Source organism: Cibotium barometz, chromosome 2 (assembly GCF_041138505.1).
Source record: "Cibotium barometz isolate CiBa-2024 chromosome 2, ASM4113850v1, whole genome shotgun sequence".
NCBI lineage: Eukaryota > Viridiplantae > Streptophyta > Polypodiopsida > Cyatheales > Cibotiaceae > Cibotium > Cibotium barometz.
The window spans coordinates 21657317-21683902 of record NC_141047.1 but is presented as its reverse complement, the minus strand read 5'-3'; the positions used below and the strand labels follow the sequence as shown (position 1 = coordinate 21683902).

At 40.7% G+C, this 26586-nt stretch overlaps 1 protein-coding gene across 2 annotated transcripts in view; it reads left to right on the top strand.

Annotated features, from left to right (window-relative positions):
* OVA4 (Nucleotidylyl transferase superfamily protein) overlaps window positions 1-10655 on the top strand; it is a 100917-nt gene extending 90262 nt beyond the window's left edge. For both annotated transcript variants that reach the window (XM_086815424.1, XM_086815433.1), the window contains 2 exons: window positions 9763-9852; window positions 9966-10655. In XM_086815424.1, coding sequence (XP_086671550.1) covers window positions 9763-9852; window positions 9966-10112 — 237 coding nt within the window. In that variant the 3' untranslated portion in view covers window positions 10113-10655. The remainder of the gene's footprint in view (window positions 1-9762; window positions 9853-9965) is intronic.
* Window positions 10656-26586: the final 15931 nt, after the last annotated feature.

Below are 26586 nucleotides of genomic sequence, written 5' to 3'. Positions count from 1 at the left end.
ATTCCTCCAAAGGGGATGCAAAATGTGGCAACAGCATGGATTGGCCTATGAAACCAATCCCAATGCCGATTCCAGATCTCCTTAATATCTTGAACTCTACATGTGACATACATAAGAGATCAAGATTTATAAAATAACTTATAGGAAGACTCAAGAGAAAGACTCAAAGACTAAAGTTAAAGCCCAAGGGTGAGCACCTGTCACGCGACAAGGTAGTGCAATCATTGAGAGCTTCACCAATTCTGTCCATGAACTCATAAAGCAGCCCAATGGTACTCCCCTCCATGTCTGTGAGCCGAAGGACACTATACATGGGCTGAAGTGCCTTCACAAGTCCCTCTGCATCCTACCACCAAGTATCTCTCATGACCATAAGAGAGAATGCTATAGACTTGGGCTCATCCTTGTCCTCCCATGCTGTCCATTCACGACACACAATAGTGCGTAATAAGCCATGTCGCACTCTCACTAGTCTCTCCACCACAATAAACATATATGCAAACCGAGTTTTGGAGGGCTTTAGAAGCTCAAGATCACTATAGGCCCTGTACATGCTCAAAACCTTTGGCCTCTTTGTGACAAAGTTCACCATGGTAGATGCAGCTGAAAATACATGGCTCACCCAATCAAGCTTCCCCACATCCTCAATCATCAAGTCAAGGCTATGTGCTGCACAAGGTGTCCACACAATCTTGGGGAACTCCTCCTCTTAACATCCTGCCCATGGATACACAATTGGACCCATTGTCCATGATCACCTGCACAATGTTATCAAGCCCAATTTCATTGATTGCCTGGCGCATGTGGGACATAATGAACTCCCCTGTAACCACTATCCCTGGCACCGATGCATCTATGGCACGAATGAACATTGTGCCTTTGCAGGAGGACACAAGAATGTTGTACACATTTCTCTTCCGCACATCTGTCCATCCATCACAAAGCAAAGTACAACCATACTTTACCCAAGTGGCCTTGAGAGGCTCCATCTCCATCTCCACAGCCAGTTGCTCCTTGCGAAGCTCAGTAGTACGCAATGTTTCGTAGGAGGGGCCATCCCACTCACACCCAATGCAGGCGATAGTTCTCATTGCCTTCTTCCATCGAGGAGTCCTGACAATGTGGAAGGATAATCCACATTGAATAAACAACTTCATCAACTCCCTCGTTGCCTCTTTCATGGCAGCCTTTTGCATCCCTGCTTGCGCATGTCCTTTCTTAAACACTGGAAGACTAGTTCTTTTGGCTCGAGGTGCCGAGCTAGAACCACCTGCAACACCACCTGCAATCTCACCACTAGTATCTTCTTCTCTGATATTGCGAGTCCTCTTGGAGACACTTTGACGTGCTTTAGGCTCTCCTAGATTGTGGATATCCTCAAGGGGGATACCTAGCTGCATGGCCTTCCAAGCCTTTAGGCTATCATAGATTTCTTGTGGCACATGCTTACATGGCCCGATGCCAAAACCCTTTGTTTGTGACAAATGTGCCTTTAGCCTGGTGACACTGCCATGGTGCTTATCAGCACAAAAGTTGCATTTCCACTTTCTGGAGCCCGAGCCACCATATCTAGACTCGAAGGTGACATTGTTCCAAAGAGAATCACCTGTTCGAGGCATCCTACAAGGCGGGGATAAATGCATATGTTGGCCCTGCACGTGCAACACAGAACATAAAGTAATCTCATTATATGATTCATGATTTTAACTGTCATCTTGGCCAACAATAGAGCAAGGGGAAGAGAAGGTAGATAGCCTTAGAAGTTAGGCCTCAATAGAGCAAGGGTGGAATGTGGAAGATATACCATAAAAATTGATGGAAGAGAAAAAAGCTTGCTGCTTTGTGAGTTGTGCAAAGAAAACCAACATAAAGCAAAACATGACATTACCCCTTTGGAAGACCTCCACAAGGCCCAAGGACACCAAGGAGCAGGCAGGTTGAGTCGCTGACAGGATGGCAAGCTAGCACACAAGACGGCAAAAATGTACAGGCGGTCGCCACTGGGAAACACGAACGAAAAAGGTACACGGTACACCGTACGAAACAATTCGATGCGTAGGTTTTTTATAATATCCACCATGAAAAAAAAAACGTGTTTCGTACAGGACGAAACGTTTCGTACGTTTCAAACCTGCACGAAACGCGTTTCTATGCAACTGTGGCTATGCCAAGGCGATTCCTCTTCTTTGACGCTATGTGATGGAATGAGCTCCACAGGTGCTCACAGAGGAGGACCTATCCCCCTGGCTAAGAATGCGAATGGCCAACCGCTACAACTCTGGGGTGTCAGCTCCATAATCCTCCCACCATAAATTGATCCAACTACAAACCTGTCTGTCAAGGCATCTGCATAAAATGGGCCCATTTTGTTCCTGTAGAAGCTCGACCACTGTCACAAGAAACGTTTCGAGGTTTTGAAGGTTTTTTTCGAAAGGTTTCGTCCCTCACTAAAAAAATCGCAGGTTTCAAAAATACTTTATTTTATAAACTATTATATATATATATGTATATATATGTATATGTATATATACGTATATGTATATGTATATATACGTATATGTATATGTATATATACGTATATGTATATGTATATATACGTATATGTATATATATATATATATATATATATATATATATATATATATTATATCTATGAAAAACCACTAGAAAGTTGAAAGTTGAAACTTAAAACATACAGGGCATTGTGCAAACTTCAAAGTGCATTATAATTTGTTTAGACTCCAAAGTGCACAATATTTCACAAAACATTATCGTTCCACAGAATCCCTAGTACATACTATATAGAGTGACGAGTCTAGACTCTATACGAATGAGTCACGAACTCACGAGTCACAAAGCATCATAAGTTGAGACTCGAGAGTCGAGACTCCAAAATTCAAATACCAAAATGAATTCATCATTGAGACCAAAATGCCAAGAAGGCCCAAGACTAGTCATCAAAGATCGTAAATGAGATGAGATAGATCATACATCATAGATTATACATAGTAGCAAAAAACCCAAAAAAAAAAAAGATGAGTATAATGTATCATCATCATGGGACATCATGTGTGACATGTGGTCACATGTCAAAGCTCAAAAACTAGGAACTAGTGCTCATGGCTCTAGGAGCTAGTGCTTATGGTGCTAATGAGTGTCCAAGGCACTAGTACTACTAGTGGAAGTAGAACTCCCTAGCTCCTCATCCGATGGCATGATCTCTCGCATAACAAGAGAGCGACCTCTTCCACGACCTCTACCACGGTGGCTGGTGCCTCCTCCACGTCTCGACTATGCACTAGAAGTACCCACATTTGAAGGAGAAGGTAAATCAAGATCATCATCCTCTGGCTCAAGGGCAGTAAGAAGAGCTCGAGCGTGGGCTCGTGTGACCCATCTGAAGCGTTCCTCGTCCTCAGAAAGGAAATCATATGTGAGATCCTCATCGTTGCGCTTCTGAATGAAGGTAAGGTCGATCTGCTCTCCACGCTTGATTCCTCACTCTAGCTTCATGATCACCATGCGATCAATCTCTTTCACCTTCCGCTTGAGAACCTTTGCTTCCTCAATGCTCCCATCACGTTCTTTGAGCTTCTCAAGTAGCCGAAGATTTGCATTCACATAGACCAACTTATCTAGTTGGCTTATACTCAACCTGTAACATCAAGCACACAAAAGGAAGATTAGAAGGTGAATAGTGACTCTTGAGTCTTTAGTCTTGACTCGTGAGTCGCGATTCTTACTAGTTACTAGTTCAACTTTAAAGCATAGAACAAAATATGTATACCTATTTCTCTTCTTTGTGTGAATGTCTGCGCATATTCTCCAAATGCGCTCGGCCACACCACTAGTGCATTCTTGGGAGAGAGTGCGAAGAGCCAAGGTCTGCAAAGTCAGAGTCAACTGCCCATTGATTTCCCACCATGAGACGGCTTGCCATCTTTGCTCCTCTCTCATGGCAATCTCTGGTGCAAACTGGTCACGATCTTGAGCAAAGAGTATGGACTCCTCGTCAATGCTATCAAGAGTGTAAAAATTAAATGCATAAGTTAATAGCATACTTAAAACCATGGTCCATGATCCATGGACCCTGTGTTAATAGCAAACCCATGGTCCATGATTCATGAATGTAAGTAGTAAGGACTAAGACCAAAGATTTATTACGTGGCTTGTTTCTTGGGAGCAAATACTCTATCCAAGTAGCCACAAACCAACTTGCAATCATGCCAATGGCTTGGATCCTTGTATAAAGGATGAAGCATGTATGAAATAATGTGGATTGGTTTATGAAACCAAATCCTCCTTTCGTTCCAAATTCGAGAGAGGTCGGAAACCCTGCACATGCAAATCATAATCATGGTCATGAGACCTAAATGGCCATTACTTACGGGACTTAAAACTTTTAAGAGTCATGATTGCATACCTCTCAAGGGATAGAACTCTACATGCGGTCATGCATTGCCCGAGCCGTTGCATGTAGTGGTATAGCAAGCTCATGGTGCATCCCTCGTGGTCAAAGAGTCGCAAGATGAAATAAAGTGGTGCAACAGCTTGCTTGATGCCATCCGCCGCCTCCTAAAAGTCATTACTTAAAATGTGAGTAGTGATCACTTGAGCTTTAGGCTTACGGCTTCCGGCCCACTTACTCCACTCTTCGCTACAAACTAGACGACGAAGAGAGTCTTTGCTTTGCACCATCTTGAAATGCATTAAAATTTTAATGAGCCTTGAGCATCGAGTGTACTTAGTAGAGAAGGTTGAAAACCATCTTTAAAGTTTAAACCATTGAGAGAAGATGGGATGCTTGGAAGTTCCAAACGATGTGCTACATACCTTTGAAGCACAAGAAAAAGATGACCAAAGCGAGTCTTTGCCGGCGTCACGAGATCATAGTGACAAACGACTCTAAAGAGTGCCAAAGCTTGAGGCTTGTTGATAAACTTGATGATGCGCAAGGCTTTCTCTAACACTATCTCCACCCATGGAAGCTTTGCAACATCGTCAATCATCAAATCAAGAGAGTGGGAGGCACAAGGAGTCCATACAATGGTGGGATAAACACTCTCTAATAGCTCTCTCATCTTTGCACAATTTGATCCATTGTCGATGATGACTTGGACCACATGTTATGAGCCAACCTCCTCAATATCTTGCCAAATGTGCCCATATATCCACTCATTCTTGATATGCAAACCAAGGGCCGAGGCATCAACAACACGCACTAATGTTGTGTCGGCACAAGAAGAGACCAAGACATTGATCATGTGTCGCCGCCTCTAGCGTGCATAATAAACAAAGTGTATGATGTAACACAAATTACAATGCATAAGAAGATCAAAGAAAAAAAGGAGAAGATTAAAGGCTTACTATGTCACTCCATTCATCGGAAACGATAGAGCATCCATACCGCTGCCAACATGCCTTCAATCCCGTTAACTCATCTTTTATTTGGTTGATTGGGTTTGTCTAGTGTGTAGTCCTCAAAGACTTAGAGTTGACGGGATTTAAGACGGAAGCTCCCACGGCGGCCGCTGCAACTAATGCATTATAAAACTTATGGCATGCGGGCACACGAGCAATGTTGAAGGGAAGATTACATTGATAGAAGAATTGATGCTCGACGATTTGTGCCTCTTGCTTTAGCATTGGGGCATACCGTGACGCAAGAGTGCTTTGATTACCATGCGAGGATTGTCTACCCCTCTTTTTTCTGAAGCCTTGAAAGGGCCCTGTGCTTGAAGGCATAGGGAGTGTGTCATGAGTGTCATCTATGGGAAGGTTTGATAAAGACTCACCCATATGAGGAGAATCCGCCATAGACGCATGTGAGGGTGCTCCATCCATAGCGGTAGTGTGAAGGTGTGCCAATTCCTCTTGGTGCACTTTGTGGTTGTGAGCTCACACCACCAACATTTGATGAGCTTGGTGGTTGTGAGCTTGGGGCCGATGGTTGCCTGCCTCCTCTCTGAATTTTCTTTGCACCTTCTACACACTCCTCAATCCGCTCTAAAGGTAGTAGAGGGCACATGAGTGGGCGCACTTCTTGAAATTTTTCCGCCAAACCACCATGAGCAAGAAAAACGGCCTCACTCACACGACAACATCCATGTGACCCTTGCTTTCCCTCCCAAGTGAAATGAGCTCTTGCACGGGTGCTACTACCACGCAAGACATCTCCACAATACTTGCACACTGCACATTTGGTGCTGGAGGTCCCATACTTGTGGATGAATATGGTGTCATCCCACACATTCTGAGTATGGTCATTTCTGTTGCGGTGAGGCATTGTGGAATTTGAGGCTAGAAACATAGATTTATGAGATTAAAGGGGAAATTTGGAAAAGGAGAGGAAGTGGAAGAAAAGAGGAAGGAGAAGAAAAGGGGAGGAAATGGAACAAGGGAAGAAGGGAGGAAAAGGAGAGGAAGTGGATGAAGGAGAAGAAGGGAGTAAGGAGAAGAAGAGGAAGGAGAAGAGGGGGAGAAGAAGAAGGGAGAAGAATTAGGAGCAAGGGCACTTGAGCGGCGACCAGGCGAGCACGCGGAGAGCAGATCGTGGGTAGATCGGGCGAGGCGAGCAAACGTGTGGCGAGCAACAAGCGAGTCAGATCGAAAACACTGGGAAAAAAATGAAAAAAAAAACGCTACATCAAATTTGGGCGAAACGTCTCTGATGGAGGAGTTTCATGATTTCGTAGAAACATTTCGCCTCAAAACGTTTCACAGGTTTCGAAATCATGAAAGGCATTTTTTTGTGACTATGAGCTCGACTGAGTTTTGATGGTTCTCCTCTGAGTCTGATAGGCACCAATCTCTAGAGAGTCTTCTCCCACCCTATGGCCACCTCTCCATCTATCTCCTATCCCCGGCCTTGAAACTCTAGATCTAATACGAATGCTGTTGCTGCCTACAAATGTTAGCGGTAACTATTCCACCGTGACTGCATAGCTCCTTAGTCCTCAAACCTATCAACATCTAGTTCAATCTCCCTAATGTACTCCACCATCTTATCCAGTCCCTCATATACCTTGCCAATGCAAGGGTCATCACCATCAGCAAGTCTCATCATGCGAATGATAGGAGAGACAATAGCAAGGACATGATGAACTTGTTCCCAGAAGCTCTCATTGAGTAAAGTTTGAGAGCAACCTGTACCTACACTGGAGTGAGACTGTAACCAATGCACCATCACTCACCACAAGCTGCCTCAATGCATTCTTGCACTCATCCAACTGCTCCAACATCAAGAAGTTATAGGCAAAGCATGTGTCAGAATACTTCAATAGAAACTTTTAGCCAACCTTGTGATAGATTGCAAGAATGTAATGATGGCATGTGATGAAGGTCACCACCTCTCTCCCCATCTCAATGGCAGGTAAGTAGTAAGGCAATTTTCCAACGTTCTTCAAGAGATTGTTAAGACAATGGACAATGCATGGACTAAAACAAATGTCGGGATAGCGTGCCTCAATAATTGCTCCTGCTGCCCTATTGGCATTTTCACCATCTCCAATAAATTGCAAGACATTTGAGGCCCCAACATACTCAATGGCCTCACTCCAAATATCAGCAAGTCTCTGTGTGGTCTTTCCTCCCTCGGAGTTGTCCATGGAACTCACAAAGTATGACCCACCCTGGAGTATGCAATGATGCCCTAAATGGTGCGAGACCTTGTGTCGTTCCAACCACTCCAATGAGAGTGACCCCATACTTCTGCCACCCCTCCCTGATAGTCTACAATGCCAGCTCAATGGATGCCTTCTCATCCTACAAAACCTTGGTCCTCAAAGCCTCAAAGCTTGGTGGCTCATAAGTGGGACCAAACCTTGCAATCTCTTGAACCATTTCCTTATAACAAGGAGATCTTGCGGCATTGAAAGATATGCCACAACTATAAAAGAAACGAGCAACAGCCGCATCTACATGTGCCTTCCTATTTGGATGCCATGTGTTGCAAGGCTTGCCTACTTGCCTGCCTGATGGAATGGGAGCACGAGAAGGAACCTCAGAGGGCCCTACATGAGAAGCCATAGAAGGAGTGGAAGAGGCCCCCTCATGAGCCTGATGAAGAAGAAACAATTTGTGCCATAGGTGCTAGTTGCCTCGTCGGTTTGGGTGCAACCAATGAAGTTGTGAATGCGGTAAAAGCAGCCTTCTTTGCATCTGGAATGAGATGGCAAAAGTTGATGCCGTGGCCTTTCTCTCCAATGAGATGGGCACGGAGTCTATTTGCTTCTCCATTCTTCTCGTTGTCACAATAGCGGCACTTCCACTTCCTTCCTCCTCTCTTGCTGGAATATTTGATGCTGCTATCAACCTCATCCCACCACTTCGAAGCCATGCTGCGTGGAGACGGATAGTGACAGGGTGCTTAAGCCTTACTATACAGTGTAGGAGGCTTGGCCCTTGGCGGCTACTAGCTAGCCCTACTGCCCTAGGTAGCACGGCATGAAGCTTGACCGGCAGCTGGCTGTCAACACAGGCGACGAATCATGAGCAGGCTGCAGCCATAGTTGTCACGGTACGAAAATACGATACCGTACGGGAATTTTTGGTACGATATGAAATTTTCGGATGCCATACGATAAAATACGGTTTTTTTTTTACGCTTATAAATTATGGAGCTTGAATGTGAAGGAAGGTTGGGGGGGGGGGGGGGGGGAAGGAGTCTACAGTGCTTGAGGAACCAGAACATGGAGATGTGTCTCGAGATGTATCTCTCCCAATTGGATCTCCCAATTGTCTCCAAAAAAGAACCTGCATGGGTAATGCAATACCAAAGGTCTCCCAGTGTAGCGTTTATGACTAAGGGACCGTCCTTGCACAAATACAAGCAGTGCATCTAGGGTGATAGGTTTAGGGACTCCTCTCTAGATCAAAATGGCCATGTCCAAATCTTCTCCCTCGTACATAACTTGAGGATCTGACTGCCTAGCCTACCTATACCAGGGATCTCCAAGTGATGTAGCAAGATTCTCTCATCCTACCCATCAAGTGTACACTACCAGTCTAGCTTGCCATATTTTTTAGGTCTCTCAGCAACCCCATATGGACTACTGAGTGGACACGAAAGTTGCGAAAGTATTGTGGGCATTTGGGATCTTTGTTAAGCAGGATTTCTATATTTTTTTTAGCTTTTGGAGTTTTTTTCTCAAGGGGGGGAGGGGCTCGTACCGTATGAAACCGTACGATATCATACGGTACCGTACCATACGAACTGTATGGTATGAATGGGTTCGTACCGGTAGCACATGCAGGCGATGAGTGGCAGCCAGCAACAACCAGCTAGCACAGGTGATGAGCCCCGGAACAGCACACAAGTTGTTCACGGAACGTTCTAGGGTGTTCTGACACGTTCCAGATTATCTTTTTGTAGGGAACGCCGTTCCCACATTTCAAGAGTGCGGAACGGTGTTCCATGGTATATATGTATATATGTACATATATCTTCCAAGATTTATCTTCTTGTAGGGAACGCCGTTCCCACATTCCAAGGTATCTTCTTGTAGGGAACGCCGTTCCCAGATTATCTTCTTGTAGGGAACGCCGTTCCCACATTCCAAGAGTGCGGAACGGTGTTCCATGGTATGTATGTATATATATATATATATATATATATATATATATATATATATATATAGAGAGAGAGAGAGAGAGAGAGAGAGAGAGTTTTATCATATTAGGTGCCAGGGTTTGAACCACTCAGGCTAGAGCCTGTTGGCTAAGCTAGCGTGTTATTTATAGAGCTGTGTCAGTGTTTTGCAGGAAGTGACAGAGGAGTGCAGGGAATTGGGCTGGGGTAAGTTCAAGCCACTTCTTACGGACGCTTTGGTTGCACATTTGGAACCAATTCAGGTATTTAGATTAAACCAAACATGGTTTTCTGTTTTGTTGTAAGTACTATTTGCTTATATTGCTGCTTCATGTATGTGGATCTTTTGGTTGATGTAAAGCTTACCTTGGTGCAGAAAAAGTATGCTGAGATCATTGCAGACCCCTCATATGTAGATGCTATATTGGCAGATGGTGAAGCTAAGGCGAAAGAGATAGCTGAAGTCACATTGTCGAATGCCTATCAGGCAATGGGCTTTTTGCCACGAAGAAGGGCTGGTTGAGCTCATCAGCCCCCTCAAATCAATGCCTCTCATGGTGTGAAGAGAATGCCCCAAACAAAATAGGAGGTAGCATGTTAGAGTCCGTCCATGCAGCCCCTACCCGTTTTTTCCTCTTAACAGTGTCTACCGCGCCCGCCGCCCCCACCCCCCCCCCCCCCCCCCCCACCAAGGTCCACACAGCACCAGTGGGCCATCCAAAAAGAGTCCACATGTCAAGTGCTACACCACTTCATTTTGTGGACAGTTTATTGCTGGGGGTGTCTAATCTCAAGAAAATATGTAGTGTATAAGACTTGAAACTATTTTTTTAATGAGAAACAAGTATTTGAAGGTGGGCAGGCCCTCGCCCAAGTGGCTATCACACCATGATCCCTAGCTCGAGGCGTGAGTCTGAACCCCAACACTCATATCTATCAGTTAAGGTCACACACACACACGCCTAGTGGATTGAATGTCTGAAAGTCCTCACCAGTTTTTCATATCAAAACCATTTTGTAGCTTGGTAATTGATTAATGAATTGAAGCATCCCAGTTCACTTTTAAGATGCAATTCTATGTACCTCAGAGTTTAGTTCTACAGCATAAATTGTTGTGTTGCAGGTTACATACAAAATTTGTATCTTTATAGATTTTTGGTTGTTGACTCAAATCTTCAGCAATTGAGAGCTTGCATGGTCTTTTTTAATATTATTAGTTAAGAATATTGCAGAAGATTTAACAGTTACGAGCCATGCTGCTCAGAGAGTCCAATCATGCAAGTGGTGGGTGTATAGTCTGTATGAGGTTTCAGATGTGTTGAGGTCATAGAGATGCATTTGTTCCTTACCCGTTAACAGAGGGCGTGTACCTGAGATGTTTGTTGGAATATATATCATCTCCATAGGGTCTACTTAAACCTTTTCATGCTTGTACTGGTCATTTTATGAGACCCTGCATTGGCATATTTAGCGAATATTATTTGGGATTTTCTACTATTTTTAAGCATTTTATGCTACTGGATAGCTGTCGGCCTGCTATAGCTGGCCGACCAGCTCTTTGGAGGGATATATAAGGGTTCTCACCCTTCCCCCCACTTCTCATCTCATTCTTGCATATATGTTGGAGGTCATTGGCTGTAGCAACAGTCTCTTATGCTTGTAAGCACCTACGGGCTTCCCTCGTGCTCATTTTCAGCAATAATCAACCGTTTCCAGCCTTCTACAGTTTGTGCTTTGGGCCTACAGCCTGTGGTGCTCTTTCTTTCAATTTTGAGTCCTCCAGATCCTTTCTCACTCAAAGGAAGAATATTCTTGAGTCATCCAACCTAGAAGATCATGTTTAGTGTTGAAAATAATGCCTGGTGGATTCACATCTCCATCATCTCCAAAACACTCTCCATTTGCATCATAAAGCTCACGGTCCCACTTTTGAGGAAGTGTCACATGCACTATGCACTCAGTGCATGGTGACAAGATGGCTCATCATCAGCAGTGCAACATCTGTACATTATTAGAACCCAATAGGATGATATTTGTCGTATGCCATGACCCCATTGTATATCCTCAGTCCAGGATAAGTCAAGCACGAGCTACGTAGGTCATTCCTCAGCCTTAGCGAGTCAGTCAGTCAGTCAAGTCCCTTAACCCACTTGGAGAGAATCATTCATGCATGTAGAGTCGGTAGAAGCCTTAGTGTTTGCATCAAAAAGCACTCTGTATTTTGCATAACATGCATTCATATGCCTGTGCATCACTTAGAATATCACAGAAGCCTTAGGAAATTAACTAGGATTTATCTGGTATTTTTTTAATATTTTATAGTATTTTATTAGCATTTAGTGCCATTTTATAACATAAAGTTTATTAACTTTATGACCAATCAGCTAACTTTGACCAACTCCCAACTAGTATAAATAGGCAAGCATTGTGCTTAGAAGCCCATTCAGCCATCAGAATCTAGGCACCTCATATCCTCAGTCCTAGGAGCATACCCGCCTTCATCCAGTCCTCTGAGCATCTACGTTTGCCTCTCCAGCCCTCTGAGCATCTGCGTTTTGCTTCAGTCAACCCTAGTTCTCCAGGGCAGCAGTTCAGCAGTCCCACACAGCAGTTTAGCAGTCCCTACAACAGTACAGTCCTCAAGCGCAGCCGTATAGTACCTCTGCATGCCCTAATCAGCAAACATATTTGCGTTTCAGTCCTATAGCAGTCCTCAGCCTTCTATGCATCATCCACACCTGTCCCAGCCATCTGGTGAAGGTAACAAAGCATTCATAAGCATTTTCAGCATATTTTCATAGCTTAGAACAGTCCACTATAGTCCCTTCTGAGCCTCAAGTGTGCAGCCCTTCCTCATACCCTTGGGAAGAGTGCATAGGCTCAAGATCAGTTCATTGTGGTGTTTCTACAGTGTACAGATCAGCCAGGCTTTCAATCCTCTGAGATCTTGCATTTGGCTTATCTACAGTCAACAGTCATTCTCTCTAAAGTAATAAAGCAAATACTATCTCGGTAACGGGATAGGGGGTCCTTCAGTGGTGGGTAATTTGGGACCCAATCTGGTGTACATTTCTCATCTCTCTCTCTCATATCTCTCTAAAGCCTTAAGTACTAAAGTGGATTGTTAAACTCGCAAAACTCAAGATGTAGAAGACGGTGTGAGCATTTGTGTGACAAGATCCTTCAATATGAAGACTTCCGTTGCATATTACAGGAAGCTTCTTGGTTGGTGAAGATGACCAATATATGAGTCGAATCGTGAAGGAACTCCTTTTTTCCATGATCATAGATGGCTTTGAATGTTTTCCAAGCTCTTTGTCGTCTATAATCACATTGGGAAGGTGCCCTTTCAACACCAGATTCTTTGCAAAGTTTGTCTCTAGAGACATACTCTCATTGTTGCGACTTCATGCGTATAGATGTCATTAGTGTCCCCATTACACTCTCATCAAATAAGCGGTTCTTTGCATCAAGGAGCACAATGGTCTCTTGAAGAGTCCATTAAAACATCAAGGTTTCCTTTGCCACTTTGACCTAAGTTTGGCCTTTTTTTGTGGAGTGCTCAATCCCATCCACATAGGGTTCTAGATGGTCACAGGTTACATCTCTCTAGCATCCAACTACGTGTCTTGAGAGAAATCCTTATTAAGATCAAAAGTGAAAGCAATTGCAACTCTCTCCATAAAGAATTTCATTTCTATTGATGTAGATAAACATTTGCAAATTAGAGCTTGTATTAACGCATTCAGCAAGTGAAATAAAGCTAAAATAAGAAAATCACTCGTCCTCCCTTGGTGTAGCACACAAAAACGACCAACATCTCCTCCGTCGATGTAGCATAGAGAAACAACCAGAAGACACATAAAATCATTATCTTTCTTGTTGTCCCTCCATGTAGCACAGAGAAATCACCAAAAGTTTACGAGCTCTCCCTCCCTCTTTGTGGGAGCTTAATTTTAAGCTTTTTAACATGGACTAGAAAATCTTAAAAATTGGTGATTTATTTCTTTTCCTTTAATTTGATTGTAGAATAGGGTTAGGAGAGCCTCATGACTATGTGACACACCATGTTTCAGGAGGGATCTATGGTTGGAAAGAGCCGTTTGTGATCATTGATTTGTTGTCGAAAGTGAACTAGGGGAAGTGATCTTGCGGGTGAACTAGGGGAGAGGGGGGATGAGTTTGGGACTTGTAAAATTTTTTAGAAAGTTCAAAAGAGGATTTGAACTCAGGACTTGTATTTTGGAAGTGAAATGCTTAATCTTTGTAAAATTAGGTACTTTTACTAAATACTCATTAATTATCTATGATTAAGATTTGATTAGTCAAGTGAACCAAAATGGGATTAGTGTTATTAATTTGGGATTAAAAGAAATTCCCTCCACTAGCTTTTTAGGATTCTTCCTACTCTCCATTTTTTCTTAACTACTATAATCCTCTCTCTCTCTCTCTCTCTCTCTCTCTCTCTCTCTCTCTCTCATTTTATCTTTCTTGAAAATAACCCCCTCACTCTCCAATTCTTTTTAAGTAGAGCTCATTTTTTGCATCTTTTTCTAACTACCATAATCTCTCTCTCTCTCTCTCTCTCTCTCTCTCTCTCTCTCTCTCTCTCATGGTGTGAGCACTTCCATGCCTTCACCCCTTTGCTCGTGCTACATGCTAGTGGCCACCCTATTGCGTACGCTACATGCTACTTGCTGCACACCTATTCGTTAGTCGTTGCATTGCTATGCGCACCCCCTCCACCTCCCTTATCCCACCTACCTTGCTCAAGTCCCCAAGGCAACAACTAGGGGGGAATCATTTGAACAACTAGATGCGCCAAGGATGGTGAAACCTCTAGGGAGCTCAACCTCTCGAAAGGGGAGTGTCTCCAATAATGGTACCCTAAACCTTGCCCCTTGAGCACATTTATTGCATATTACAAAACAATGAACTGATATCAAGTTTTCAAGATGATGTGTACCCACGCCCAACCTATTTCTTCTTTGAGAATGGAGTGTTGTACTTATGCACACGTCAAATAGATCCTAAATGAACCCTTATGCCCATTGTTGTAATTATCAAAACTTAGAGCACTATTGTTTCGTAGAGTCCTACACCATATCATGCCCTACCACAATGACTAGTAGCCTTTTAAACCAAGGGTCAACCTCCAATCCCACCACCTCAATCCACATCACCTACTATGGAAACACCTACATGAAGACAACATTGCAATGTTTTCATTGTTAAGGTGCACACTACCTTGCTAAGTGTCCACTCAAAAATACTTTAAACTCTCTCAGTCATCTCCCCTATCGGACCCCTATGGGACAGACCACATCTCTACAGAGTTTTCTGTTGTTTGTGCCCCTTCAAAGCCCTTGAGTCAAGGTTGTGGAATTGACTACATGAATATATGGAGTCATGTCCAAAGTGCACAAAAGGCTTCCATAGCCCACCTTTTAGTGCTCAAGACCATGGAATATACCAAAGTGTATAAAAGGCTTCTATATCACACCTTTTAGTGGTCAAGACTTTGGAATAGACCATTGGAACCTTGGAATTTGTGGCCAACACCATGGTGGATACCTTGTTAGACAAACCTTTGAATATGTTGAGTCTCTGAAAAAGGTAAGACAACCATCATTCCCTTGAACTCATTAATGAAGGTTGCAAGCAAGTAGCAGCAACATGCCTTCAACTTCGAAAAATATCAAGGGAAAGTGACAAACTTAATATACGAAGGGAAAAAATAAATGTTGTTCCAAGCACACAAGCAGGAAGGCAACAATTAGGTCACCACCCAAACAAGATTGGATGAAGAAATGCCTTCATGTTGTTCATGTGTGAGTGATCAAGGACAACCTAAACCTTAGTCTAGGATTAACAAAGAAAAAGCTCCAATAGACCAATCCACATGTTTTTTGAAAGGCTTAAGGGAGTACCCCAACCTAGTGTTGGTAAAATCTTGCATTAAGAAAAGGCAGAAGAGTCGGAAAAAAAAGGTCCACGCTAACTAAACCTTTTGCTTGAGCAAGTGGTGGAATATGAACCCCTACATGCATCTAGACCAAAGTAATGCATCTAGACCAAAGTCTTACACTCAAATTTATGCTCTCACTTCTATTGAATCTTAGTTTGAAGACTCAACCCCTTTAATAGCTCTTCATAAGTAGATTACACTTAAAACCTAGAAACCTCCATGTGCATGTTGAAGACACCATTGATTGTAGCATTCAAAAGCTAAGGTATGAAAGGGACTAACCAAAGTGCTACTCAACAATTTAGGACACTATTTGAGGGGGTGAGAACTTGAATGTGGTAATACCTTTTGCATACAAAGAAATAAAGAGTGATTGCAATCTTAAAGAATAGTTCAGATGTCATTGTTATCACAAAAAGTTGTTAAAAGATTTGGGAAAAACTACCCTTGAGCAAAATAAACATAATAGTTAAACTTGATGGCATGATATAGCTAATCTACAATGGAAATCCTATAGGATATCAAAATAAAACCATGTAGGTTGAGCTTCACGCAATCCTTTTTAATTATAGATTTCCACGAAGCAAGGTCCTATCATGCACCATACCTAAATGCCCATATATGAGAGAGACGGCTTGTACATGATTGGGACACCTCTCTATGTTTATTGGGACTTGTAGAAACAAATGGGATAGTGATAAAGAGGAAGAAGTGTAGTCCCTAGAAAGAGACAAATTGGTGGATGCTAAGCAAAATTAATGCCCTCCCATTTGAACAAGGCACTCCATTTGCTAACTCTGATGGCAAACCCCTTGCCTCGTTATACACATTGAATGCCATCTCCTCTCACAATAAAACCCTACAAGGGCCCAATGGTTAGGCTTTGCATTTGAAAAAAACATGCAAAGAAGGTGAGCTGCTCTTACCTAGCATGGAAGCTAGCCACAACCTCTTACCATGGGAGACATGGATAGACCTCTATGACAACCCTCTCTTGGTATGGTGTGGTAAACACTAATGTGTGAGTGGCTGATAAGTGGAAGGCTTAAAGCTTAGGGTGTTTTGCATAAATTATCCACTAATGGGCCAACTCTCTCTTAGTATGGTAAAGACTAATGTGTGAAATGTGTGGGTGGATAATAAGTGGAAGGCTTAAAGCTTAGGATGTTTTACTCAAATTATCCACATTGCAGCTAACCCCTTGGTTTGCAAGTTCCATGCAGTCCCAACAAGTTGAACCCTTAGAGGAAGTTGGGTTATCAAAGCCCAATGCACAATCAACACGGCTATCTTACAATTCCCATGGGCAACGTGAAAATGCTTCTTTGGGCAAGAGAGACCTCAACAAAATTAGCACTACCAATTGCTTCAAGGTCTCAACACTAACAACTGCTATGCTCCCTAGTACCCTCACAACAACAAGAAAACACACCCTCGAGAGTGTGGCTCGGCTTCCCAATCAATGATACCCTCGTTTTAACCCTCGCAAGCTCTCTTACTCTCTCTAACCTCTCTATTTCTCTCTTTATGGCCAACTCTCTCTCTCTCTCTCTCTCTCTCTCTCTCTCTCTCTCTCTAACTCTCTATAATCCACACTCTCTCTAACTCTCTCTAGTTCTCTCTCTAAGTCACTTTCTTTACCTTTCTCTAACTCACTCTCTAACTATTTGTAACTCTCTCTCTCTCTCTCTCTCTCTCTCTCTCTCTCTCTCAAAAGGCATTAGGGCTATTTCGTTCCAAGAACATGGAGTGATTGCATTTGAGAGCTGAAAGTTAAATGATAAGGAGATGGGTATGCATGTCTATGATCAAGAAATGTTGGCGATACTTCATGCCATCAAGAAATGGCATCACTATTTGTATGGGAGCTATTTCTTTGTCAACAGTGATCATAGAGTACTCTAATACTTCTTGTCCCAACAAAATCTTTCTTCTAAGCAAAGAAGGTGGGTGGTCACTCTACAAAATTTTGATTTTGAGATCTCTTACATGAAAGGAAAGGAGAATGTTATGGCAAACATTGTCACATATTTGGGCATGTTTATTAATGGCAATCTTAATGGTGCATAAAGATTGGATCATGGAGATATAAGAAGTGTATCTTTTGGATAAGGAAGTGGCATCATTATGGTATAAATTACAGCATGGTTCCCATGAAGAAATACCTCATTACAGGCTTCATAAAACGAGCTCATTTCCTATAAGAATAAGGTATATCTTGTGCCTACATCAAGCTACAACAAGAAAAGGGTGTTGGAAGAAATACACTCTTCTCCATTGTTGGGGCACATAGGGATCTTTAAGACCTTTGACAAAGACTTGCAAAAAAAAAAATTTATTGGAAGGAGATGTGGATGGATGTGTATGCTTTTGTGACTAGTAGTCTACCATACCAACAAAACAAGGATTCCACACATAAGCCTGGTGGTTTGCTTCAGCCTTTGCGTATTCTCAAGGGCAAATGGATGCACATTTTTATGGACTTCATCACAGGGCTATCAGACAAGGAGGGGATGGAATAGCATGTACGTGGTTGTGGACCATATGACAAAAGTGGCACACTTCATTCCTTCTAAGGTCAAATTTTCAACAGCTATGGTTGCAAAACAATTTGTGGATCATGTGTTCAAGTTGCATGGAGTACCACAACAAATTGTGAGTGACTGTGATAAGATTAAGAATCCATTTTGGAAGAATTTATTTGAGATCATGGGGACTATTTTGACACCTAGCACCACTTATCATCCTAAGACCGATGGGTAACAAACAAAAAGGGTTAATAAGTGGGTTGAAACTTATTTAAGGCATTATTGCTATGATGCACAAGGTGTATGGGATGAATGGTTTCCACTTGCCGAATTTGCTCATACTAGCACACATGACGAGAGTAGTGGCATGTCACCTTATGAGGCACTTTATGGGTATAAAGTGAATGTGCCAATGATGGTTCAAAAGTAAGAAGGAGTGAATCCTAATGCAAAGGAAGAGATGGAAAATATGGATGCACTCTTATAAAAATAATATGAGGCAAGCTCAAGAATGATTGAGGCACTATGCAAATGCCCATAGGATACCATTAGAATTCAAGGAAGGGAATTGGATCTTCTTAAGGATTCCAAAAGTGAGATATGGTGCTCTTAAGGTTGTGAGGCATGTTGGTGTGGTTGCGTATCCGAATGCAAAGGAAGAGATGGATGAACTCTTACATTAATACAAGGCTAATATGAAGCGAGCTCAAGAGAGAATGAGCCTAGTGGTTTGCTTCAGCCTTTGCCTATTCTCGAGGGCAAATGGATGCACATTTTTATGGACTTCATCACAGGGCTACTTCACACAAGGAGGGGATGGAATAGCATATACGTGGTTATGGACCGTAGTATGACAAAAGTGGCACACTTCATTCCTTCTAAGGTCAAATTTTTAACATCTATTGGTTGCAAAACAATTTGTGGATTATGTGTTCAAGTTGCATGGAGTACCACAACAAATTGTGAGTGACTGTGATAAGATTATGAGTCCATTTCGGAAGAATTTATTTGAGATCATGGGGACTATTTTGACACCTAGCAGCGCTTACATCCTAAGATCAATGGGTAACAAACAAAAAGGGTTAATAAGTGGGTTAAAACTTATTTAAGGCATTATTGCTATGATACACAAGGTGTATAGGATGAATGGTTGCCACTTGCCAAATTTGCTCATACTAGCACACATGACGAGAGCATTGACATGTCACCTTATGAGGCACTTTATGGGTATAAAGTGAATGTGCCAATGATGGTTCAAAAATAAGAAGTGAATCCTAATGCAAAGGAAGAGATGGAAAATATGGATGCACTCTTATAAAAATAATATGAGGCAAGCTCAAGAAAGAATGAGACACTATGCAAATGCCCATAGGAGACCATTAGAATTCAAGGAAAGGAATTGGGTTTTCTTAAGGATTCCAAAAATGAGATATGGTGCTCTTTAGGGTAACACCAATACTAAGCTACCTCACTGATATTATGGGCCATACAAGGTTGTGAGACGTTGGTGTGGTTGCATATCAATTAGACCATACAAGGTTGTGAAGCATGCTGTTGTGGTTGCATATCCAAATGAAAAGGAAGAGATGGATGCACTCTTACAACAATACAAGGCTAATATGAGGCAAGCTCAAGAAAGAATGAGTAGGATACCATTGGAATTCAAGGAAGGGGATTGTGTTTTCTTAAGGATTCCAAAAATGAGATATAGTGCTCTTAAGGGTAACACCAATTCCAAGCTAGCTCGACGATATCATGGGCCATATAAGGTTGTGAGGCATGTTAGTGCACTGGCATATCAATTAGAACTACCACCAACTAGAAAGATTCACAATGTGTTTCATGTATCACATCTAAAAGCTTACGTTGGATCGTACGTACTTGTGAACAATAAGCTACTTCTAGTGACGTTTCATAGATCGATTTCTCTTTAGCCTTTGCTTCTCTTGGTTTAGATGAGGAACGTTTCATGTCATAATCATCCTCCATTATGTTGTCATCTAAACATATAGTCTCTTTGCAACATTGATCAAATGATTCTGGATTAGAAACTAGGATCAAGTTGTACAAGGTATTTTTCTTTAAGCCCATCATGAAACATCTCTTCAATTGAGCATCACTTAGTTTTTCCCATGGCTCACATCGTGATTCCAAGATACTTTATGTGAAGTTCCATCTAGTTTTTGCTAATTGAATAGAGATGTCTTATTGCACTCCACCAATGACCTTGCCTTGAGAATTTGTGCCTAGACTTTTAGAGATTGTCATGAAGCCTCTTGCTCTTGAGATCGATTATAAATTAATCAATGAGCAATAACTTCATCTAGTCTCTCGTGGGGGGCTACAAGATACTTAGTTCTAGCAATATAGTCTCGCGTTGTTTTATCCTCCTCTTGCTTGAGGTTATAAATCTATGCAATGGGGCTCCCTCTAGCTTTATTGGGTGAGACTCCCATAATGAATATGTCTCAAGACCTTGCAGCTAGCCTTTTCATGTAGGTTTAGAGACCTAAACCACTGGCCTACTTTGCATTAAGCTAAAGTTCAAATAAACAAATATTGGTGGGATCATCCATCCTTTCCAAACGACCTCCAAATTTGATCGAACTTCTCTAGATACTAAATGGGATCTCTAGTTCCATCAAATTTCATCCTTAAGATGTGGATTGGCTTTATTTTTCCCAACTCTAAGCCTCTAAATATTATGTTTGTGGAAACTCGCATTCCCATTTCAAACAGCATCCTAAGCATATATTTTGCATATTCATGTGGCGGTGAAATGTAAGGGAGTAATTGCACAAAACCCTCTGTTTCAAGGTTTAATTTATTACCCCATGGAGTCGGGCTGTGTGGTTTTCAATGGCACTTATCCTCCATCATCCCTAGCTTTAAGGTTGCAAGCTCAGGAAACGTTATGTGAATGCCCTTGTGGATCCCTTTGGTTTAAGGTAGTCCCAGACATTAGCTCTTTACGCTTCTCTGCATTCCATGTTCCTCATCCAAATGGATAAGAACTGGAACTTAGTTCTATGGGTGAAGGTGCTTCTATAATAAGCTCTCATATGGAAAGTGGGACTCCTACTTACATTGTGTGTTTTTGGGAAAACTTATCCCTAATGGTACAACAAAAGGAGACATGTCCCAATTGCCCGTAACTATGATTGTTGAGCTACTTGGTAGTCATGGTCATCTTGGGATAGTCTAGCTTAGGATCGATCCAAATGTTTGAAACATAATGCCATCTGACATGGTTTGACCACTTCCTAAGGGAGAAAACCTTGAGGTACCTAGTCTTACTCTTGCTCTTTCACTAGAGCTTCACCTAAAATAGGGCAATTTAATGACATTGTCATGAAGTTTATGGTGTATTTACAAAGCCAATTGGTGAATCTAGGATCGGGGACTATGTGGTGGCTTCTATTTCCATGTGTTTCGTTGTTTCTCTACTTATGTTTATGTTTAATTTACTCATCTCGTCTCAAATCTCCTTGCTTGGGGTGGATTCGAAGGAGTCACCTTCTTAAAATGAGAAAACGCTCTGTTGAGTGTTGATTTTTTGCTAAGATAGGTGGAAGTGTGCTTTAATGCACTATAGTCAACTAAATTGTGCTTTTCAACAATTAGTGTAGATTGGATTTGCATCAAGAGTTTCACTCTAGTGAAATAGTCCTGAGTGCTTCATGTGAAGGAGGTCCGAAACTGATTTTAAATACGTCTATTATGTTCAAGTAACAAAAATAAAGTTTCGAGAATTTTTTTAAGGCTCACATCTCTAGGTTCATATGTGTTGTCTCATGTCTCTAGACTCACATCTGTAAGCTCATATGTATTGAATCATTCCTCTTGACTCACATCTATAGACTAACACAATGTGTGTTGACTCACACCTCTAAACTCACATCTATAGACACACCTCTTGACTCACATCTATAGACACACCTCTTGACTCACATTTGTAGACTCACGCCTCTTGATCTCACGTATATAGACTTACACATTTTTTATATGAACTAGACCCACGTACCTTATTTTTATAAAATAGGTCTACCTAGGGCACATAATTTTATGCACTAGGCTTATGACAGGGTTGGTGTACAATTATTGGGCATAATAATTATACTTTAATGCCTCAATAATTACAAAGAACTATAAATTCCCTTAAAAATTATAGCTAGTTTAGATTGTATCATAAGAAAATCCTTGGACATAAGTATGTGCTTACAAGTCTTTAAGGCAGTAACAATTGGTTGGTATAATAGGTATAACCTCTAGACTCATATCTGGTTTACTTACGTCTGTTGACTCATATCTTTAGGCTCATAGCTCACGTGTCCAGACTCATGACTCACATCTCACGACTCATGTTTGTAGGCTCATGTGTGACTCGCGTCTTTTTTTATAGGACTATGGACTCACGTCTCTTGACCTAAGAGCTCATTTGACCTAGTTTTTTGACGTTTTTGAGGTTTTTTAGACTTGATGAGAGGTGAATAAAGATCCTAATCCTAGTTATTGGTGGTTATGCAAGATTTTATTTTTTTATTGCTTTTTGTTGGTTTTGCATGTTTCAAAGCTATCAATTCTAACCATGCATAAAATTATATATATATGTATGTATGTGTGTGTGTTAGTATATGTGTCTATATATATATATATACACATATATATATATGTGTGTGTGTGTGTGTGTGTGTGTGTGTGTGTGTGTGTGTGTGTGTGTATGTTAGTATATGTGTCTATATATATATATATACACATATATACATATATGTATATATATATGTATATATATATATATATATATATATATATATATATATACATACATACATTTATATATATATATATATACATATATACATACATACATATATATATATATATATATATATATATATATATATATATATATATACATATATATATGTATATATATGTATATATGTATATACATGTGTGTGTGTGTGTGTGTGTGTGTGTGTGTGTGTGTGTGTGCATACATATATGTATACACACACACACATATATATATATATATAGATTTATATGTATATATGCTTTTATATATATATATATGGATTTATATGTGTGTGTGTGTGTGTGTGTGTGTATATATATATATATATATAAGCATATATACATATAAATCCATATATATATATATATATAAGCATATATACATATAAAACCATATATATATATATAAAGCATATATACATATAAATCCATATATATAAAGCATATATACATATAAATCCATATATATATATGTATATATGCTTTGTAATATTGAGCTCCAAAGGCTTCATCAAGATAATGAAGTAGAACAAATGTTTTTCTGTTATGCAATGCCTCAATTTGAAAACCAATGTTGTGAAAAGCTTGATTCAAGAATTTATGAAGTAGTTAATTCTTCTTTGAACAATTTTTTAGAAGAATTTAAAGATGTTTTTTTAGAAACATTGCCAAAAGGTTTAACTCTGGATAGAGGGATAAATCATCCCATAGAAGTTTTAAAAGATTCAAAGCCAATTAGTAAGCCACTTTATAAAGTAAGTTTATCTGGAATTGGGAATGCTAGCATGCAACTATATCAATTGGTCTTTGTGCCATAATCATCGAAGAAGTCCAAGCCACCATGAGGTCGACATCATGTGTATGTGTGTGTGATACATTAATATCTTCATGTGTATGTGTGCAGGATAAATCATAATCAACATCTGTGCCAATGTCAATGCAGAGTATACATTCTCAGTAATATAATCATGACTACTCAAGAATGTAGGACACTCGAATAAGCGACCTTAGGAGTCATCCCAATTGAGAAAAACTAATCCATCTACCTCAAATAAATATCTCAATGACCAATAGTCAAAGGATTGTTGAATGGGCCAATCTCTCTTATCACATAGATGACGAACATGTATAGACAATAAACTCTGCAACTCCATCCTCCATCTATGGCCTGAATGGACTATCGCCTCATCACGTGAAATAGATGATGAAGAATCCGATGGTCGAAGTCTAGATGTCCTAAATGTATGCATAAAGTCGACAAAAGTGATGTATAATTTGATCATGTCAGATAACCCATGGTACTACGTATAAAGAATCCCACTAAGAATCTAGCATCACACATGCATCCCCAATCATCAAGAGTCACAAGATGATGTCATCACCGAAGGAAGAAAGGACCATGACGTGTAGCATAGGGGTAATGGTAATAAACCATGGCTACATGCAAACACTACCCAATGCTCAGAGTGTGTGAACAAGGGCTATAATGCACATTGAACTCACACCATGTGTGAATGTGCCCAAACTAAGTGCCAATGTGTATGAAAAGAACACTATGCACCATAAACACAATATGCCAAACATTTAGTATGCTTTTTGTACAAAAGGTGCGAAAAGCTATAGTGTAAAAAGCAGTAGACTGTGAGGAGAGGTCATATAAAACGAAATCCTCAAAGACCCAAATAGGGTGAGGAAAAACAGAATTTATATTATTTGTTTTGTTAGCATGAGTTTGAGCTTTAAGCTTGCATTCGTCAATTGTGCAACAATTTCCATGGGATGGGAGTGAATTGGCATGTGTTAAAGCTTGTTTTACAATTGCCAAATTACTAGTAAAGTATAGAAGCATGTGTTAAAGGTAGCTTTACATTTGTGAAATTTAATAGCAAAGAAAAGCTGTATATTGGTGTGTGTTAAAGTTAGCAAAGCATGTTGTGGCCATTGCTTCTAAGTACTTCACTCCATGACAGACATTTTGGTGAAATGTTGAGAGAAAAGTTGGTGTTATTAGGCCCTTTGTCATGTTGGTATTATTAGGCACTTCACACCTTCTCCCTTTCTCAAACTCTTCCACTTCTCAACTAACGTGGGTGCCCTTCATTCTTATTTTTTGTACAAGGGCTAATGCCTCCACAAAACGCATGTACAGTTACAAATGTGTAACAAGGTTCACAACATGCCATTGTATAGCATTACACATCAATAATTGGAACCACATGATTACACATTATTATTTTTTGGAATTTAAAATTGCACCACTCCCTAGGACACAATGGATGCGAATGGTCATGGGGAGATTACTCTAGTCAAAAGATGCCAAACGCTCCTGACCTACGGCCTTTTGTCATGTGGCATCTTCCTTTCAAGAATAGTTTCCCCATGACCATTCCCTTCTCCTTATAGAGCTACCACCATCCTTCCATTCCTCCATCCTTCCCTCCCTTCTAAACAAATTGTGACCTCCAATTTTTTTAAAGAAAAAGAATAACTTGTTCCATAAAGAAAGCCAATCTGAGGCAGATCTAACAAAAACAATTCCTTTCTAAGCGAGTACATGATAATATGATTTGCATGGAGTCACTGTAGCCACCATGAATCATAAGTAAATCTTTGGACATGGAGCCACCATGAATCATAAGTACATCTTTGGACATAGAGCCACCATGAATCGTAAGTACATCTTTGGATATGGAGTTGAGGTAGCCTTTAGCTAGTCTTAAGTATGACAAACTCTTACATCCACATCTTGCTTGCTCCCTCATTTGTTTACGTTTGCGTTGTAGTTCCTCCACCTTTCTATTGGATTCTCCATCACAAGCAAACTTGAAAATCCCCTTCAAAAACTTTGGGACAAATGTCTTTTTGCATTCCACTTTGGGGGCCTTCCTCTTGTGTTTGTCTTTGGAATAGATTTTCAAACCTAATCTTAAATAAGTCTACCTAACCATTGCCTATCATAAGACTCATTTAGCTATGACATCTATGCATATTTCTCTAAGGGGCAAAGAATCACATTGTGTTCCAAAACTTGTGTTTTATAGTTTTATAGGAAGGATGGATGCAACTTTCAAAAGACTGTAAGCCTAAAAGCAAATAGTATTGAATCTCCGTAATAAGGTCCTGCAATGAGTGAAAAAGCAAATTCATTAATTAGGTGATGGCTAGTAGATGTTATGGGCATCTTCTTCTTTAACAAAAAGTCAACCCCCATTCAATTCTTTTCCACAAACCCATTGATACCATGAAATGGGATGATTGCAAGATCTTGTAGTGCTACTCTGTCTGCTTAGTTAAGGTGGCAACAATAATGTGATGTCATCATGCAAACATTTTAACAAGAGCAACTAAAACTTGAAGACTTTTATGTTTATGGAGGTGTTGTACATAGCATTCTTGTTCCTTAACAACCTTCAGAATTTTGTTCGAGTGATTTACAAAGGTTGAATCATGTTGGCAAAGGAGAGAATATTTAAGTGTTCTCTTTAAACAAAATCACATTGGTCAAGGAACAGTTTCAAGTCTACATCATCTAGTTCAAGAATAGCTATACTATCATGCAGAGGCCCAAAATTTGTTGCATCTAGTTCAACATCCCTTTCTCATTTGCTATGGGGTCTTTGCCTACATCATGCATGCTTTAGTGCTTAACATTTTGCATCCCTTTCAAAAGTGGGTGATTTGACCTCCACCCCCATTGTGTTTGT